The sequence below is a fragment of the Xyrauchen texanus genome, chromosome 23 (genome assembly GCF_025860055.1).
Source record: "Xyrauchen texanus isolate HMW12.3.18 chromosome 23, RBS_HiC_50CHRs, whole genome shotgun sequence".
Taxonomy (NCBI): Eukaryota; Metazoa; Chordata; class Actinopteri; order Cypriniformes; family Catostomidae; genus Xyrauchen; species Xyrauchen texanus.
In genome coordinates, this window is record NC_068298.1 from 17114686 (window position 1) to 17135875 (window position 21190).

General features: G+C 42.5%; 1 protein-coding gene across 8 annotated transcripts in view; it reads right to left on the bottom strand.

Moving 5' to 3' along the window:
• Positions 1-21190, bottom strand: part of LOC127663102 (ensconsin-like) — an 85689-nt gene that overhangs the window by 43232 nt on the left and 21267 nt on the right. For all 8 annotated transcript variants that reach the window (XM_052154546.1, XM_052154547.1, XM_052154543.1 and 5 more), the window contains exon 2: positions 330-431. In XM_052154546.1, coding sequence (XP_052010506.1) covers positions 330-431 — 102 coding nt within the window. The remainder of the gene's footprint in view (positions 1-329; positions 432-21190) is intronic.

Consider the following 21190-nt stretch of genomic DNA (forward strand, 5'->3'; position numbering starts at 1 on the left):
TGGATGGATGGAAAATTGTGGAAACATCATAGTGCCATTTTTCTTTTGAAGTTGGAGCAAAAGTTTAAGGAAAAATTATATTTGCCGTGGTCTCCCATTGAAGGCTATAGAAGTTTACCCTGCAATAATTTATGTCTACATTCCAAAACCGTGAAGTCACATTCTTAATTTTTTTTATTTAACAGTTTAAGTACTATTTATGTAACAGTATACCCTTGGTGATGTCACTGACACTAATTATCAGAAGGTGTATGCAAGATACAGACAGACAGAAACAATACAAAAGAGACAGACAGAATGACAGAATATTGATGCCTGGCATTTGTTACCTGGTCTGGTCTGGCTCTTTGTTGTACTGGCTGGAGCTGCAGGTGTTGGGCTGTTCCCTGCCTGGCTGCGCCGTTCCTCTGCCTGTGCCTGTGCAGCCGCAGCTGGAAATACATCAAGATACAATGCATGTAGATCAATAACTACTATTTGGCTGGGCGATAGGATGATGTAATCGGATATTGACGATGTCTTTCAAAGATCCCAATGCTGATTACGAAGTGATGATGATAGACAATATCGTGAAATGGCAAAACCATGGATCTGGGAAGTATATATAATAATATATTAAATTAAATATATTAAACAGTTGCCAAGGTGTGAAACTAGCACCCGCCACCCGCCAAATGCGACAAGGTTGAATCCAGTTTGCAAGTCATCCAAATGTATTTCATGCACGGGTAATTTTGCTCATCTACCCGCAACCTGTCTCGGAGTGACACATGAAAAGAAATGCTGTTCGTCACAAAGACATGTGGTTGAAGAAACACACTTTATTATGTTTTTAAAAACAGACAAAAGCAAAGCCATCAATGCTCATGTCCGATTCACTGTTTGTTCAGTGAATCAGTTTGTTTTACATGGTGTGCATGTAAAAGGTTTTCAAGATGTAATCACATTTTAAGGCATTTATCACAAAACATTTTTTAACATATCGCCCAGCCCAAAATACTATTGCTAAAAAAAAAAGGGTAAAAACCAAGCATAGTCTAAGAGACTGCTGTAGGAATGCTTGATTCTATTAAATCTTATGGATTTAAAGTTCCAACACAATGAAGGTATTTGTCCTGCCTGCTGCTGACCACCTGTTAGGATGGCTAGATTTGATTATACATTTTTTTTTGTGGGCATGAGCATTGGGCTAGTAAGACGCCATTTATGATGGTTGAGTCAAAGTAAAAGAAAAGTTGCTTAACACAAAACACTTTTTATAAAGCTCTTCAGCAGACCTGCTGTCAGCAGGAGGGCAGGAAGGATATAGAGAAAACTTTATCAACAAGCCTGTGTGCCTTTGTAACAATTCTCTCCTTCTACAGAGAGTGTGAAAAGATAGAGGGTGTTTGTTGTGAAATTGGTAATGCTGAGGATGAAAGAGCATGTGATGTCTGTATGGTAAAAATAAAGATCCTACTGATAGACCGTTAGCTGAAGATAGGGCACCACATAGCACAATCTACAGGGTGAGAAAAGGCCAACTCTCTAGCTCCAACTTCTGCCAAAACCCACTGGCTCTTTTCAATAAGAATATGTTTTGAAAAGTAAACACTTCTGCTGATAATCTTCTGGTACATTGTGAGATTGAGATCCACAAATTGAATATTGCGTGTCAGGCTTTCTGAAGGGATGTTTGTTCCCAGAGCCTGGCATGTGCTGCAGTGTAAGGACCAGTAGGGTAAAGGCCAAAGTATACTTTGTGTGCACGCATTACGGATCGCTCCGTGCACAGTATGCTTGCCGTAAATTTTGTCATATTCCAGTTCTGGACAGATTTTCTCAACTCGCAGACGTGGTCCTCGTCCGTGCGCATCGTCGGCACATGCGCCGGCCATTGACACTATTAAAAGACTATCACATAGAAGTTGTAGTGGGCATGTGTCAAATGCGTTCGTATTTGGCACGGTCAGAAGTGTAATCTCTCAAATGCAACACAGTTGACCAGGCGCGAGCCGATCCAGAACATGCAAAAGCCAAGTATACCTGGGCCAAGTTCACCCGTTAATCCCAAGTACCCTTTAAGTCCACTTTCAACTTTGAAGTGAAATAAAATAAAAAGCCCTTATTTCTTTTTGATTTTTCTTTATATTTTAAGTCTATTTGTCACTTACAGTAGCACAAAAAACAATCTGTGCAAGAGGAGTTTGAATTATAATAGCAAATTATTTATGTACAGAAGCAGATCTATTTTGTGATGTTTTACTTTGGTGAATCTATCTGAACCCTAGATATGTTCTTTCTTACGGTCTTGAATGTAGTAAATAATATAAGTAAATCTCTTTTTAACCACAAATCACTGCTGTACCATTTAAGCCCACTATGCTCCCTTTAAGCCCAGATCTCTATATTTCAATGGACCAAATGTCACTTTTTTGAATGGTTTTATGACTCAACACTCCCATGTGTTTACCGATCGCAAATGTATCTACCATGTGCTGTTAAGTAACTGTGCATGTTTACTAAATATATGACTTCTGAAATTGACTTATTGTCATTGTTTTATTGCATATTTAAGTATATTATTTTCATGTTTATTAAAGTATATTTTATCACCATCATTATTGAATCCTCGTTTTGTTTTTAGTTTACAATGTTATTTTAGTTTCACTTGCTTTAATTGTTATTGTGTTACAATTGTGTTAATTGTTTCAGAGTTTTTCATTTTAGTCATAGTTTGTCTGTTGACAAAATTTTTTATTTAAAAATAGTCAAGATTTCAACATGTCAAACTCATTCATTTCAGTCAGTTTTACTTGGAAAAAAAATTACATCATTTTAGTAAACCAAAATAACATCTTTTACCTAATGATGTGCAAAATGGACAAAAAAAAAAGTGTTAATATATTTTTCAAACATTAAGAAATGTTTTTAACATTTTCTATTGTGAACATGTGTCAAACATACAGTATAAATGTATATACTGTCCATGTTGTGAAAAACTTGAGATTTATTCATGCTTTAGAGAATTTTCCATGAAAGGATTAATTGCATTTACCTTGTTTCTTATGGATACCGTGTTGTAACAAAGTTCGTAATGGGGCTGCAAGGAGGAAGCGGGAGATAGCGACTATAACTCAGACGGTATTTATTTTATAACACAAAATTTCCTTTTCAACACATCACTCAATAATCACGCTTTTCAACGCACATAGCTTAACACAGTCTCAGGGTGTATGTAGTAGCTCTCTTTCTCTCCCCCTCACTGGGGTCTAGCTCGCTCTTAAATCCGTCTCCAACTCTCACTGTAATGACAAACAGCTGTTAGAGACAATCATTGCCATGTGATGATCCTTACTGTTTTCATCTCCTGATCTCGCTCTCCATTCACAAACCGGCGATCAACCACCCCCCCACATATACCCACCGCCTGACACAGGCCAGAGAGCCATCTGGCCTGCCCAGTACTCCTCTATCAAAGCAACCTCAGAACCACCCTCAGATCCTGCATATGCCGCTGCCAATCATTACTGTATATAATGATGTCATCCAGATAGGCAGCGGCATACGCAGAGTGCGGTCTGAGGACTCGGTCCATAAGGTGCTGAAACTGTACGGAGAAGGCAGTTTTCTCATGGGACACTGGTGTTTAGGCGATCTGCCAATAAGCCTTCGTTAAATCCAGCGTCGAATAAAAGCAAGCTGCACCCAACCAATCAAGCAGTTCGTCAATACGAGGCATTGGATTTAACCTCATAATCGACTTCCCCGACTCGCCATGTGAACTCAAAGGGACCTTGCACTTTGCGTGAAATTTACAGCTTGATGTGTGTAGTAATATAAGGACTTTATCTCCCTGTGTAAATTCCCATACCCGAGCTCCCCTGTTATACAGCTGGGACTGACATTCTTGAGCCTGTAGCAAATTCTCCTGTGATAGTTGCCCTAATGTGTGGAGTTTTGCTATCAGGTCAGCAACGTATTGAATTTTGTTTTTGCTGTTTGAAGGTCCCTCCTTCCAATTTTTCTTTACGACGTCTAAGACACCACGAGGCTTAAGCCCATACAATAATTCAAATGGGGAGAACCCCGTGGAGGCTTGTGGGACCTTTCGTACTGTGAATACCAGGGGTTCAACCCACTTATCCCTATTCCGAGCATCTTCGTGCATGAATTTACAAATCATGTTTTCAGGGTTTTATTAAACAGTTCGCCCAAGCCGTCCGTTTGCAGTTGGTACACACTCGTCCAAATCGATTTAATACCCAATAATTCATACAGCTTGAGTAGTGTATGTGACATGAAAGTAGTGCCTTGATCAGTGAGGATTTCTATCGAAATCCCAACTCGGGAGATAATTCTGAAGAGTGCCTCCGCAACACTCGCATCTGCTCCAGAGGGAAATCATCGGCGGGGAATTCTCTAAGTGCTCGGGAAGCAAAGACTACCCCAAAAAAGTTATGTAGTGCAGCTTTAATTATAAAACAAATAATTCTTCTGACCCTTAATTCTGACTGGATGGGCCTCGTTCAATCTGATGTAAAATGTAAAATGACTAGAAAAGCATGCCTGGAATAGCACAATCTGTGTTAGATCATGAATGGATGAATTGTTTATTAAATTATTAATAATAAAACATTGAGCTGTTTACTAACAATTGGTGTTTTTCATCATATGTAGTTGCCATCATTTAGAAAAAGCAATAAGACACTTGAGGCGGTGTGTTAAAATAATTTTAACTATGGGTAAAGAGGATTTAGGCATCCCAATTCGCATCATGCCAATGGCCCAGTCCCAAATGGAACCCTAAAGGCCTGGGTATATTTTGTTTATCAGCGTACTGGGTCATCTCGCACACGGCTTGTTGATTGGACTTTCAAAGTAAATGCGACCACACAGACTGTGGTGACAGATTTGCATCACGTATACCATTCAACAATGGTCCACAAGTCCAATAAGACCACACATTTACATGAAGTGTGCCATTTTGAGCAGGGCCTAAGAATACGTCTTTCCTGTGGTAAAATCACTGTAACACAAGGCCACGTGACTTATTGCTTCCTTAGATGTCCAATGCTCATTGAGAAGTTTTAATAAATGTTACATAATTTATTTAAACTTAATTTATGAAATACATAAAATGTAATTAAAGCTACACTATGTATCTTTAGACCCTCTAGCAGTTAAAAAATGAAACCGCACGTGTCTTGCGGAAGAACATTGTTTCGGTAATGACGCAAGTTGTGCTTCGGCTCGGCCCCTCTGCGCATGGATGAATGTGGTTCGAGGCACTGGTGTGCACAGAAATACAGGACATCTTAGAGCGAATGCACAAATAATGAGAGAAAGAAAAAGACGGATATCTGAAAACATGTCATCTGAGCAGGTAAGTGCCATATCTTATGCATGGCTCAATGCTAAGGATTTTTTCTACTGACCCAGTTGGGCCTCCGCATCTGAGACCGTCAATCCACGCATCTTAACACTTGGCTTGTTGAGCCCATTACCGTGGAGACCTAGCGCATGTGGAGGCTTCACGCTATTCTACGCTACATCCACGCACAACTCACCACTCGCCCCACCGAGAGTGAGAACCATATTATAGCAATCACGAGGAGGTTAACCCAACTTGACTCTACCCACCCTAGCAACCGGGCCAATCGGTTGCTTAGGAAGCTTGACTGGAGTCACTCAGCTAGCCCTGGATTTGAACTTGTGACTCCAGATGTGGTAGTCAGCGTCTTTACTTACTGAGCTACCCAGGCCCCCCTTATGCTGTTGTTTTGACTTATTGGAAACATTGATGTTTTTAAATAAATTACATTACAAAAGCTAGGCAACGTTTGTTAACATTAGACATAACGATTGATAGTCTGATAAGGTCAAACTTTGTTTGCATGCGCGTGTGTGTGTGAAAAAAATCTCTGGCTCGCTTTTAAATCCTTTCAGATCACGGAGTTGTCGCCACCTCTGAAAAGCCAAGCCGATACTGATTCGGTTTTATTATGGACTCTGTCGCTTTCCCTTTTTGCTTGTAGACACTGCTCTGTTCAGGGTTTCTTTGTTTTAACAACCGGTGATTCCCCGGAGGCTTGCCGTTTTTAATGATCCATGGTAAATTTTTCTCATTCGTTGTGACAACAAATTTTCAGCTTCAGCTACTTCCACACACACGCTACAGTAGCCGGAGCTTATTTTCTCTGTGTATGGACATGACGTGACACATGGGCAAATTATTATAGGTTTATCAAAGTGTATTTGGGTAAACACATGGTTTGGAAGATGGATCTTTGTTTCACTATCATTAATAATTTATTTTTATTTTTTTAAGTTACATAGTGTAGCTTTAATACATATTTTAAATGTTTCAATGGTGTTGAATGTATTTAGTGTGTAAACTAAATACATTAACTGTTTAACTACTGATGTATTTTACGTAATAAATAATTAATGTGTTGCTGTAAATGGTGAATTATATTTAACAGTCATGTTGGATATGTTTTATTAAATGTAAACAAAATATTGATATTTTTCAATGAATCAAAAAGGCTTCATTGGAACACCTATGGCTTAAATGGTACATCATGTACTGTTTAAGCCCATTTCTGACTTTTCACATATTTAATAAATTATTTTTATTTAATATTTAACATCTTCCCAATCCTGTAAAATTAGCCTAAAACGCCTAATCAAGGCATACCCAAAGTAAATTTAAAGCTGTTCTTGAACCGTTTGGAGTACATGCATGGTTTTGGTCACATTTGAAAGGGGACACTCTGAAGTTTTTTCCCCAGCAGTCAGAATTACTGTAAGTGCTACTGGTTCTGAGTAATAGAAGTTTGAACACAATGAAATAGAAGTTTTTTTTTTCCGCCTGAAATTTGTTTTGCATACAGATGCCTGCAGATGACTATAACTTGTAGCTATTAGCTTGAGAACACAATGGGATCACAGCATGAAGCCTTACCTAGTCCAAGTTCAAATTTTAGAACAATACCATTAAAAAATGAATATTTTACACATGTTTTTCTAAGGGTACACCCAGGCGTTTTACAAAAGTGCCTTTTGGATACTCCAAAAGGACCCTTTGGTAACCTAGGACAAAAAGGCTCCTACTTTTGAACGCTTCAACGTACAGTCATAATTTTGGGCTCTAATGAAAGATGACACTTAGAGCTATCATATTCCATATCCAGATCCACTATTAGTTTTGCTGACACAGAGCAATTGATGCATAAACACATTAGAGTGCCTTTTCCCTTCTTGAAACTAAATGTTGTGCATATAAAAGAGTCAAAACTAGTGCTATGGTGGACAATTTGTTTATATAAAAGATACACAACAAACTATTTACATGAATTTTTACACAAAGTATTTACAAACCATTATAAAATTGTACATGTTTCTAGCAACATGCCAGTCATTGTAGCAGTCACATTTGGGTACAAAGCACAAAGGCAGAACACAGGAAGAGTACTTCACTGGTGTCTTTGCATGACACTGCCTGCACTTCAGACGACCAGCGGTGCAAGATTTGGTGATGTGCAACGGCCTGTGATCTGCTCTTCGTGGAGCAGGAGATACGGGTCTGGCTGTGGAGTGCCAGCTCCTCAGCAAGGGTCTCTCTGAAAGCCCTCCTCTCTTGATGAGGTGCTGTCCTGCTGCTCCACTTTATGTGGCCGCTTGCTGAGTGGGGGAGAATAAATAAATGTAATTTACAAAGCTAGACACAACTTTTCCATCTTTTCTGTATTATATATATATATATATATATATATATATATATATATATATATATATATATATATATATATATAGTTTTTCTTTTCGAGTGTGTAAATATGCATTATTGTATGTAAATTTACTGTAAATACTGTATACTTTGCCAATGTACTATGGAACAAAGAGATGGGCCTACACCTCCCCCATGAATTCAGCATTGTAACAAATAGATGGGCCTACACCTCCCCACCTCCCCGCATTGTAACAAATAGACTCTCAAACACAACATATATTCTTATTTTCAACTTATATTTATTTATTTATATATATATATATATATATATATATATATATATATATATATATATATATATATATATATCATATATAGTCCATTTATATATATATATATATATATATATATATATATATATATATATATATATATATATATATATATATATTTACAGTAAATATACAAAACATCTATATAGCATGTCAATAGATCTGAAACAAACAATGAACTAAAACCTCACACACGCACATACAAATACAAAAAACACTCACAAACGGTTCAAACACTCACTGAGGAAACACACGACAAAGGGTAATTACAAAATGTGTTCATTATTCAAACTAAAGCTTATTTATGCGGAATATACAGTAATATATGTTATAAAACACAAGAAAACACTTACTTGTCCAGAGCCATGTCTCATCTCTCCATATTTCCTCTGCCTCCAAATCATCCGTATTGTTTTCAGAAATTTCATCTCCAAACTCAGAATTTTGACAATGAATGCCTTCTTATATCACATCCTGGGGTGAAAATCCTGTTTTTCGCGTCTGTTTCACCATATTTAAATCGCCAAATGTGTAAACAGTTCCAAAACTGTTCTCCAATGGCTTTATGCGCGGAGGCGCACAACTGTCGGTAAACTCGAGGCTGCTTACGCACACGCATAACAGAATCGTGCTCAAATCAATCCACTAAAGCCGCATATCACTGTTTTCAGAATTTCATTGGCTATACGATGCGTCAGTCATTTCCACTCTTCGATGTAACTGGTTTGATCAGTAAACAAAGGAAAGTGGGTATGCCCTTACATTCGACACAGACTGTGGTTGGGTATTGAAGGCTTTGGATAGGACATGGAAGCTCCTATTGGGTCAAATGAGGTGTCAATCGAAAGGTCAGAGTGCGTGCTTCCATTTTGATACCGGATATAGGAAATGTTTACATCTGAACTGAAGTTATTACTGATAATATGTGAAAGATTAGGCACAGCTGCCAGGTGCTTTGAAATGATGCAACAAGAGTCTGTGGATATTTATTGATGTAATAATGTGATTTGGACTAAACATTTTACTTGATTTGATCGTTTGGACATTTGACAATGAAACAACACCGTTTTTGTCGGGAAGTTATGGCTCAGTGGACTACTATGAGGCTTCATAGGTGAGTTGCCTAAATTTTGTTTTTGGTTGTTTATATGTTGGTGGTCTGACAAAGATATAGATTGTACCTGCTGTTGTGATTGTATCTTAAAAAGGTTTACATCGTTCGAATCACGAGTATTTCAGCTTTCCAAATATATGTATTATGTTTACTTTTTTTTTTTTGGAGTTTTATCTTTCAAAAACATAAACCTCTGAAACACACCGTGGGTCGAGTTCGGCACGTCGGACCGGGAAAGCGTTAAGAAATTGTTGGAAATTAAATAAAACTTCAAATGAGAGATTAATCGTTAATTTTATACTAATGAGGAAAAATAATAAAAATAAATTGTTATTAATATTATTATTATTATTATTGACTTTTAATAGTAATTTTAAATACAACAGTAATACATTTAAATCGTGCACTTTGTAAACCCTCACATTTTTATTTTGACATTCTAAACTCTCCAGGAATCCTGCAAATGTCTGTTTGTTGGCAAGTTCACAGTAGTTTAATTAGCTTCTTTTCAATTTCTGGTAAAAAGCACCTACGGTGCCGTTCTAATTACATATACAAATACATGCATATTATAAGTGAACCGAACTATTGAGCATCTACATCTGAGATTCTGTTCTTGAGTAGCACTGAAATATTTTGCACCGCTGTGAAGGCTAACAATAGCCAAGAGTGCATCACCAGCCTGTGTGGGAGTTTGTGCCAACAGAGCAGCACCATTCACTAACGCACTGGCGCTGCACATACTATACATTTACTTATTATACACAGCCTTATGTGATTCACAGAGCTATCAAACGTCTTCAAGTGACTTTGAATAAAATGCACGAGTAATATAAACTGCTTTAATGGTGTTTTTATGGTTCTTTTATGTTATTTTTGGAGCTTGACGTAATGAACATGACTAACACACAGTATCGGATTTGGATCGGGCTGATACCCGATCCATCTAAAAGCTTCAGTATCGGAGCCGATAACGATCCTGGTATTGGATTGATGCACCCCTAGTTTTTTTCTATGTAAACAAAGGAAATATAAATGAAAAATGTCTAAAAACACGGGCTGTCATTATTACCCGCTTTACTTTGATAAAAAAAAAATCCCTCTCTTACAAAATCGCAAATAAGATGGAAGTGACACAGTCAACAGACGAGGGTGCGAACACATGATGACAAGGTGTCAGCTGTGTGACAGCGCTTCACTTTAGACTTGAAAAACAATGAAGAAAATCTGAAAAATCATCCTTTCAGCAATGCAACAGCACTTTAAAAGATGACATCCAGTTTCACAAACCCGCCGGACACACACATGGTAAGCTCATCTGCATGCGTTTGCGGTGCTGTGTGTCCAGATGAGCGAGAGAAGTTGACCCATTCATTGCCACGTGGGACACGCTGAACTCAACAAAAACACATTGGAATGCACTCTAAACCTATTAATCTATACTGTGGTTTGCAATATAGGCATTTATGAAGCAACATAATATAATATCAATGATTAACGTTACACATGCACTGACGCACAAACGCGTTCTGTTTGATAAATCTGACCGAATCCAGATGATCCAAGGTTAATTTCAGCTAATTATCATTGAGTTCTGTTCTGTGCAAATTAAATACCATTTGAATATAATGCAATATTTCTCCTCTTTTGATGATTGGTTATAAAATAGATTGCAGTGCCCCACTTCTAATTAGGGCTGGGCGATATAGCCAAAATTGTTATCAAGATAATCTTTTTCATATTGTTCGATATTGATATTTATCATGATATACATTTACACATTTTTTTTATTTCAAAGTTGATGGAAGAAGAAAAAATTCATTCTAAACAGTCTCTACAAAAACAGCACAGGGGGTCCAGAGACAAAGCAGTGGGGTCTACAGGATCTTTTACCAATTTTACCATCTTTTACCATTTATCAATTGAAAATGAATGTTAAAAGATCATCTGTTTGTTCTGAAGCAAAGTGACAGCAGTCCAGTATTTGTTGGAATATTCTTACATTAAAATGAAATATTTCTTATATTTCTTTAGATTCAGATACCCAAGTATGGGGCATAGAAGCCATTGTGACTGTGGAATGATGCTGAATGTGGGTTCAGGGGTGTCCCGAGAGAAAATTTAGAATTTTTTTTTTTTTAAATGTAAAAAACATTTTTATATTTTCATTTAAGTGAGAGACTAGTCTACCAACTAGTAATTTGTCTTTCCTTATCCATTCCAGACATCTAATTAATTTTCACAAAATTAGAACAGAAATTGATTTGTTTATTTGATTCGTTTATTATTAAAGGCTCGTAACATGCTGATTAATAAGAAGAGAAGAGAAAAACGTTAAGGTCTAAAAGGTGCTTTGAAACCACGTTAACTTATGCGGAGCTTCATGTCTATACACATGCAGGGAAAAGAGGCAACGCGTGCGGAGCGGGACAGGGCAGAAATTATGCATGTTTGTTACTAGAACAATTTTCAAGATTACAGCGCAGAAAGATCAGAGCTGATGTCCACATCACTGTTGTTCTGTCGCGCTCTTCACTAGAGACGATTAGAGGGCGTAACCATTGTCGTGAAGTCTTGCAGTGCGGATGGAATCAATCTGGTGTCTGACGTAACCTAACAGTTAGCAATGCAGCTAGCATTAGCAAGTTCATCCAGTCAGACCCTACATTACCACTGGCGCATTGATCGAAGCTGAGAGCGTTTTCAATTCATTCCTATGAAAGCCGAGCGTCATGCTTGCAAGGTGGATCATAGGATTGGCGGCGGTGTGGAGCAAGTTCTCTCCTAGTGCTGTGAGCACCTTTGAACGGATTCAGTCCGCCCGCAGCCTGAAAAAGCCGAACAGCTTGTGTTAATTGTAAATATTGAAAATTCCTCAAAAGCTTATCGTGGATTTTCGTTATCGAGATATATATCGATATCGTTTTATCGCCCAGCCCTACTTCTAATAAATATTTTCAAGTTTATGGCAATTACTACAGGAAAATGTTACTGTACGCTGACAGTTACATTTCAATGCGAGTCTGCTGTTAAAGCCACAGCTGCGCTCTCGGGCCCCAAAGACGTAAGGAAATGAATGTTCAGATGCTTAAGGACATTTTACATGGTACGTGATCTGTAGCACATTCACAACAATGACAGCAATGCAAGAGTGAAAAAAGTGTCTCACGTGATTACTGTGAATATTGTATTTTGTTTTGCATTCCAATGATATTTTTTTAAAAAAAACATTATATGGCTATTATATCTTTATAAAATAGTTTAACCATGTATATAACGTATCCTCAATAAACAAGACTGGTGGGCAGACACTGTTTCTGAAAAGATAAATAATTTATTTCCATGGCCTGTTTTCCCATGTTTGAGTTCTAAACTGAAACGGGAAGATCACGTTCAACAAGTTAAAGATTAAAGATCTTTCATATAAAAAAAAAAAAAAAAGGTTGGGCACACCTGGAGAAGCAATCTCTGTCAGCTTGAATATACATATAATATATATATATTTTTATATTATAGATCTGCTTGGCTTTAGATATTGATTGCACAATTGTTTTTCAATTGGAAAAATACATCAAAACCCTCATCAAATTTTTGCAATCGGAGTTATTAAATATTTTTGTTAGATTACTTTGTTCATCATCAGAATAATTGTTAGATTACCAAAATAATCAATAGTGACAGCTCTATTAAAAAAAGATTTTGGTGAGCTTAATGGATACACTTACCCAAAACCTCAAATAATGGTAAAAAAAAAGGCTCCACCAGAAATCTGACAATAAAACGTCTCGGTTACCTACGTAACCTCGGTTCTCTCTAGATGAGGGAACGAGTATTGCATAAGCTAGCTTATGCTACGGGAAAGATTCATCTTTTCTGAGATATTGAAGCCAAAAAATTATCCTTAATTTTGTATCATTTGTCAACGCAGTGCAGCAACTGCAGACCTTGAGCGGGCTAGCTAGCGAGCTCATTGGTTGCTCTGCGGCAACTGCTGCAGCCTATAGACGAACTTGCGTGAACTCGCGCCCAATGAGAGGCGCCCGCGCGCTCACTGTCCCAAAGCCCGCCAGAATGGGCATGGCTAGGGTGCATATAAGCGCAGTTCGTAGGCTGGAACCCTGGTTTTCATTGAATGAAGCGAAAATCGTTCGTGGCGCGAACATGGCCAGCTACGCAATACTCGTTCCCTCATCTAGAGGGAACCGAGGTTACGTAGGTAACCGAGACGTTCTCTTACGAGAGGTTCTCTCAGTATATGTAAGCTAGCTTACGCTACGGGAACCCATTGTCAACGCCGTGCGCGCCAAGCAGCCACTGCATGAGCCCCAGGGGGGTGGGGGGACCCGGGGGAGCCCTTGTGAGTGGGGAAATAATATTTGGCCGGCAAGAGTGCAGGTCAGTGTGTGTGTGATACATAAGCACATAGTGGGAAGGGAAAAACAGAGCGACGGTGCCGGTCTGTGTGGAATGTGTCCCATTAGTGCAGCTCACCGGGGGAGCTGTAGCGTATTAAACCGCTAGTAGTTTTGCCTGCAGAGCGGGCACTTCCAGATTGTAAAATCTGACAAAGGTGGAGGGGGAAGCCCAACCCGCTGCCACACATATGTCCTGAATGGAAATCCCGCTGGACCATGCCCACGAGGAGGCCATGCCTCTGGTGGAGTGAGCCCTAATGCCTAACGGGCATGGCAGGTCTTTCGACGCGTACGCGGCAGCAATAGCGTCCACTATCCATCTAGACAGTGTCTGTTTCGAGGTGGCGAGACCCTTGGTGCGCCCTCCGAGCGAAACGAAAAGCTGCTCAGCTGCGTCTGAAAGAGGCGGAGCGCGCAGTATACAATCTCAGTGCTCTGACTGGGCAAAGGAGATTTGTGTCGCGTTCGCTATCGGATGCTGGCAGAGCCGATAGGGAAATAATCTGTGCTGTGAAAGGAGTACCGATCACCTTGGGGACATAGCCGTGTCTATGCTTTAAAATGACCTTGGAGTCACTTGGTCCAAACTCCATACACGCAGCGCTGACAGACAGCGCGTGAAGGTCTCCCACACGTTTAACTGATGACAGGGCAGTCAGAAAAACGGTTTTGAGTGAAAGGTATTTCGAATCCACGGATTCAAGCGGTTCGAAAGGGGGGGCTTTCATAGCTTCGAGAACTACAGAAAGATCCCAGATAGGAACCGATGGGGGGGGCGCGGGGGGTTCATCCTTCTAGCTCCCCTGAGGAAGCGGATGACCAGCTCGTTTTTTCCCCGTGACTGGCCGTGCAGGGGTTCGGCAAACGCCGCCACGTACACTTTGAGCGTGGATGGGGATCTGCCCTTATCCAACAGCTCTTGTAAAATCACCGACCATTTAGACGCATAGAGTCTTCTCGTGGAAGGGGCTCTAGCGTGTATGATAGTGTTCATTACTCCTTCTGGCAAAGCGACGGGTAGTCGTTGATCACCCACGCGTGCAGCGCCCAGCGCTCTGGGTGGGGATGCCAGATCGTGCCGCGAGCTTGAGAGAGGAGATCTGCTCTCACTGGGATGGGCCACAGGGCTGTCAGTGACAGCTGCGTAAGCTCCGGGAACCATGTCTGATTCTCCCAGCGCGGGGCTATGAGGAGCACCGAGTGACGCGTTTCCCTGATCCTCTGCATTACCTGTGGCAATAGCGAGACGAGAGGGAAGGCGTAAAGCGGGCGGTTGGGCCAGTCCTGGGCCAGCGCGTCCTCGCTTTTCGAGAAAAATACTGGGCAGTGAGAGTTCTCTTCTGACGCGAAGAGGTCTATCTCTGCTCTGCCGAATATTTGCCATAATTTCTGGACTGTTTGAGCATGCAGGGACCATTCCCCTGGGGGAAAATTGTCTCTGGACAGTCTGTCTGGGCCGTCGTTCAGGTGGCCTGGCACGTGCGTCGCCCTCAGTGAGCGCAGGTGGCCCTGGGACCATCTTAGTATGCGTTTTGTCAGATGGAAGAGATTCCTGGATCTGACACCGCCCTGATGGTTTAGATAGGATACCACAGATCTGTTGTCCGAACAGACCAGGACCTGGTGACCCTGAATGACCGGGAGGAAGCGCACGCAGCGTGCATCGACCGCTATCATTTCCAGACAATTTATGTGAAGGAGCTTTTCCTGAACTGACCATAGGCCGAAAACCGGCGAGCCCTCGCAGACCGCGCCCCAACCCGTGTTGGACGCGTCTGTCGAGATGACTTTTCGGCGAGATACAGCTCCCATCGTCACTCCCCGCTGATACCATTTGGCCACCGTCCAAGGCTGCAGAGCTGATATACAGGTCTGAGTCACTCTGATCGGCTGGCGGCCTGTGAGACGCGCGGGTGTTTAGCCAATGCTGAAGCGGGCGCATGCACAGTAAACCCAGCTGAAGTACTGCTGCGGCTGAGGCCATGTAACCTAACACTCTCACGCGCGTGCCGTGTAGATAAGCAAGCCGTCATTGCCACAGAGTCTAGTTCTATTCCAAGGAAGGAAATTGCCTGACTGGGCTGTAGTGAGCTCTTGGTCCAATTGACTGCAAGACCCAGACTGTTCAGATGACTGAGGAGAACTGTCCTGTGAGACAGAAGCTCCATATGTGACTGTGCCAAAATCAGCCAATCCTCCAAATAGTTCAGAATTCGCAAGCCCTGACTCCGCAGGGGTGCGAGCGCCGCATCCATGCACTTCGTGAAAGTACGGGGTGCTAAGGACAGGCCGAACGGAAGGACGGTGTATTGATAAACCTGACCGTCAAGGCTGAATCTCAAGAATGGCCTGTGACGGGATTTATCTGAATCTGAAAATAGGCATCTTTCAGATCGAGAGAAATAAACCAGTCCCCTGGCGCACATGCGCGAGGAGTTTCCTGATTGTAAGCATTTTGAACGGTCTTTTGCAAGCACCTTGTTCAAAACCCTGAGATCTAATATTGGTCTGAGGCCACCGTCTTTCTTGGGGACAAGAAAATAACAGCTGTAAAACCCGACTCGCTCAGTGAAGGCGGCACTCTCTCTATGGCCCTTTTGCACAGAAGGTTTGCTATTTCTGAACGAAGCATGCAGGCTGCTTCCGTGTTCACAGTAGTTTCGAGCCGCGCCCTGAAGCGGGGAGGGTGGCGATCGAACTGTAGCAAATAGCCCTGTTTTATTGTGCTTAACACCCATTTGCATATCCCTGGGATAGTTTCCCACGCTTTGAAGTGTAACGCTAGAGGGTGAATGGCCGAGTCGCCCTGATTGCCGTACACAGCGTACTTATTGTGCTTACGCATGACTGCTCGCAGACAGCAGGGACATGCTGTTCTGTGAGTGACTTCCGATTGAGATGAATGGGGAAAGAGTCACATCTGTTAAGTGATGCGCGAGCATAGTCACGGGCACGGGACTTACACATAGAGAGGTGTTTGCTGGCCATGTGACAGAGCAGGCAGAGAGGGGACGCGCGCACGGGCTCGTGACTCTAACACTCGAGCGGGCTGTGCCCACTTTATGTGAGTGTGCTCTGATAGGATCACGGGAAGTGTAATGCTTGTGTGTAGGGGTGAACACTGGATTGTGGGCACATTTTCTACACATAAGACATGTTTGCTCTCTGATAGGGACACGGGAAGTGTAATGCTTGTGTGTAGGGGTGAACACTGGATTGTGGGCACATTTTGTACACATAAGACATGTTTGCTCTTTACAAGATCTTTTTGTGTCGCCGTGAAAACGGCGTTTGAGTGCAGGCAAGCGGGTAGTATCACCGGCTTGTTGGCTGCTGAATTCACCACTGTAGTAGCCTGAGAGAAGGGGACTGACAGGGGCTAAGCTTTGACGGTGGTCCGCCGCGGCGGGACTGAGCCGTCGCTTTTTTCAACAAAGCTAGGAGGACTTCGGTTGTTCAGGTTTCAGCGCAATCTTAGGCCGAGGCCCGCTGGGAGGCGGTCTCGCGGCGGCTGTCTGAGCGCTGATCTGGGGCGGCCGCCCTGTCGACGCTGGGAAGTCTGGCTTTGTTGAGCTGGGCGCTGTGAAGATGCTCGTGCAGGAGGCTGGTTACGTGGGCGGCCTGCAGAGGAGCTAGCGCGGCGAGGCAGGAAGATATTCATGGCTTGGGTGGCTTTCTGGACTTCCGAAAAACGGTCAACAATGCCACTTACCACGGAACCGAAGAGACCAGACGGAGAGAGAGGCGCGTTGAGGAACGTGGAGCGCTCAGCTTCTCCCATGTCGGCTAGTGTTAGCCACAGGTGTCTCTCGGTTACAGTCAGCGAGGCCATGCACTTCCCTAGGGCTTGAGCTGCAGCTTTGGTGGCGCGAAGGGCGAGGTCCGTCACGCTCCTTAGATCTGTAACAGCCTCTAGGTGCCTGCCTTTCTCATCCCATTCCCGAAGAAGGTCCGCTTGGAGGATCTGCAAGACGGCCATGGAATGCAGAGCAGATGCGGCTTGGCCGGCGGCGGAATAGGCACGGCCAACACAGGCGGAAGTAGTTCTGCAGGCCTGAGATGGGAGCACTGGCTTAGACCGCCATCTCGCGGAGGGCGGGCAAAGGTGTGCTGCTACCAAATCCTCGACCGGGGGGGATGGAAGAGTAGCCCTTCTCGGCGGCGCCGTCCACTGAAGCGAGAGAGGTGGAGACGTGGGATCGAATCCTGGCCGAGAGAGGCGCGTTCCACGAGTTAGAGAGCTCGGCGTGGAGTTCCGGCAGGAAGGGAGCGGCCCGGGCCGCCGCGCGGTGACGGCTTTGAAGAAAGCAGCCGTCGAGTCTGTTGGGAGCCTACTCAGGGGGCGGTGACCACTCGAGCCCGAGGCGGTCGACGGCCTGTGTGAGGAGGCGTATCAGTTCCCCTTCGACTCCGGCGCGGGTCCTGCTGGATTCCTGGGCCGATGAGGAGGCTTGTGACCACTCCTCGCTGTCCGAAGCCATGATGGAACAGCAGCCCTTGTCCTCCGCCTCACTCTCCAAGGTGGCAGCAGTGCGGCCGCCGGCGGCAACTGCGGCGTCCCGGGGCGGGGAGGGTGAACGCGATGCTCGAGGGAGAGGCTCCGGCGAGACAGTCGCTTCTAATCCCGGTTCCGGCAGCCTTTGGGAGCGGCGCTTCTTCCGGCGCGGCGAAACAGAAGGCGGCGCGGCGGCTTCAGTCCTGAGCACTTCGAGTCGAGCCCGCAGGGTCGACATCAGAAGCTCCTCGCAGAGGTCGCATCCGCCGTCAGCGAAGGCGAGCTCTGCATGCCCCAGTCCCAGGCAGAGAGCGCAGATGATGTGGCGGTCTCCGGCGCTGAGAGGGGTGCGGCATGAACCGCAGGTGTGAGGCATCTTTAAAAAGACGCTCGTGCTCTTTTGTGAAGTTCACTGAGGAACTAGTTTGCTTTAAAAAGAATATGTCGCCGGATGGCGTAGCTCGCAGGATGGCTGAAGGTGGCGGCGGCCGGCTTCTTCGAGCGCTGTCCAAGCTTGCTTGATGCCCCTCGAACGGCGACGCGGCTTCTTGCAGTTTCAGAGATGCGAAGAGCTTCGCTGAAGAGATGAAAATCAGGGTTCCAGCCTACGAACTGCGCTTATATGCACCCTAGCCATGCCCATTCTGGCGCCTCTCATTGGGCGCGAGTTCACGCAAGTTCGTCTATAGGCTGCAGCAGTTGCCGCAGAGCAACCAATGAGCTCGCTAGCTAGCCCGCTCAAGGTCTGCAGTTGCTGCACTGCGTTGACAAATGATACAAAATTAAGGATAATTTTTTGGCTTCAATATCTCAGAAAAGATGAATCTTTCCCATAGCGTAAGCTAGCTTATGCAATACGAGAGAACCTCTCGTAAGAGAACAGAGGTGGTTATCAGGAGGCAGAAATTTACATCACTAACATAAAGCTCAAGAGCTGACCAAGCTTTAAAGAGCCCATGAAATAAAAAAATAAAAGGGTTTTGTGGCTTTTAGCCCATGTCTATTAGCTTTAAAGTCATATATGCATTAGTGTAACCCCTAAAAGTACACAAAAATAAGCAGATTTATGGATTTAAAACAAAGTTTTCTCTTCCATGAAAATGTCCCAAACATACTGATGCCTTGTTGCATTACACAGATTTTTGATCCAATCAAATGCTCTCTAGAACAAGAATGTATTTCCACCAAAAACCACTTGCATCTGACTAATATGGTGCTTGAAAGACTCAGAAAGCTGCTCAAAAAAATTTCAGTGAGAGTTAAAGATGTAACGGAGAGCAGGCGAGATCCCATGAAGGGCAAAGGAAGAGTGCTGCGCGTCTGCGAGGGGAGAGTTGTAAGGAGAGAGAATGAAGCCACACATGTCTCATTTAAATCACACGTAACTAATTTATTATTTAGATATTCTAAAATATTGTATACCAATTTGCTGAATCAAAATGAATTCAATTTTTAACAGTTTAAATGGATTGTTGACCAACACTAACAATTCTCGATTAAAAAAATCATATTTCAAGATTGATGGATAGGAAAGGGCAAGATTAGTAATCGATGCAGAGAAAACACCCCTATAAAACTATGTACCGTTACACCCCTAATGTGTGTGTGTTAAGTCAAGCATGATGAAGTGTTGCCTAATGAGCGATGCAAACAGCACACTTGTGGGTGTTCAGGAGATAGATGGAGGAGGAGGAGGATGTTATATGTAGGCCCTCAGACTGCAGCTTCTGAATAAAGGCAAGCAATTCATCCTCTTGGTGAAAGAGGCAAGAAAATAACAGCATGAAATGAGAGTGAGATCACAAACATGTTTCAACACCTTCAAGCAAAATATACAAGCATGTCTAAGACTTTTTGAGTTCCCCTTTGCTGTAGTTAATCCATGGAAGTTGTGTAGCAACTGTTGCTGAGAGACACAAGCCAGGACGGAAGCAGATTACACAATTGTGAATTGGCTAGACAGTCACAGAATCTGGCCAAAAAATACACAATCCTAATAAAACACCGCCACAGAGCACTTTAATGATGATTAATTAACTAACTACATTTCCAGGGGCAATAAAAGGAAAGGAATCAACAACATGTGCCATTTTTAATATGTGATTAGTTATATGTGAGGCAGACTAGTCTATTTATTTGTATACAGTATATATTGTAATAAATATTTAATACAAGTTAAATATTTAAGACATGTAAACCAGGCTGATACAATGCTGATAGATAGTTTTACTGCTACAAATAATTTTTACAACTACTGCTATCACAATTACAAATTGTCCTATCATTAATATAATGAAATTCATAATTCAGGGCTAAAATCATGTTTCTATAGTTTGTGCTGACTGTACAGTAAGCATGCTAAAACCTTCTCTGATGAGGTCACAAAAAATGAAAAAGAAAAAATGCAGTATGGTTGAAATACAGTGGAATAAGTCCTCATTAAATTCAGCATTTGCAGGATCAGTGATCTGGTGGACATGGTCCTAAACCAACCTAATACTACAGGGCTTCTTTAACACCGATAAGTTGTGTAGAACTTAAAAATTTAAAGGCTAGTTTTGCAGATCCATAGTTTAAAATAACTTTAAATGTTCAACTGCAACCACTGATAGGTCCAAAATAGCCACCAAAGAGCAGTATGGGTAATTTCTGCTGAAGTGAAAGTACCATCTCAATATACACACCTGCACCAAATGCTTCGTTAAAGTAAGCCTACATGTTTATATGATAAGCAAGCTGCTTTGAAATAAATTTAGTGTTGTTCTATTTTTTTGTTCTCTTCACTGTCCGAATGGCTCATTTTAAGCTTTGGATGATATGAAGAGGAGAGATTTGTCTGAAGAGCACTCGGGCCATAGTCCATCAGACCAACTGAACAGGCAAACGTCATCAGAGTCATACTCTGAACCTCACACTGTGGGCCCTGCAACATGCAGCATGCAAATGAACACCGGCTCCACAATGGACACAATGGAGACATTATCTGGACCAAGACCTCTTGCACTAAAGCAAATACATTCATGATGAGGAGACAATGAAGGCAAACTCACACTGACCTCAAACTGTTCCTTAGCACAACTGCAAGTAGTATACATGGCCTTTATGGGCATATCGAGTTAG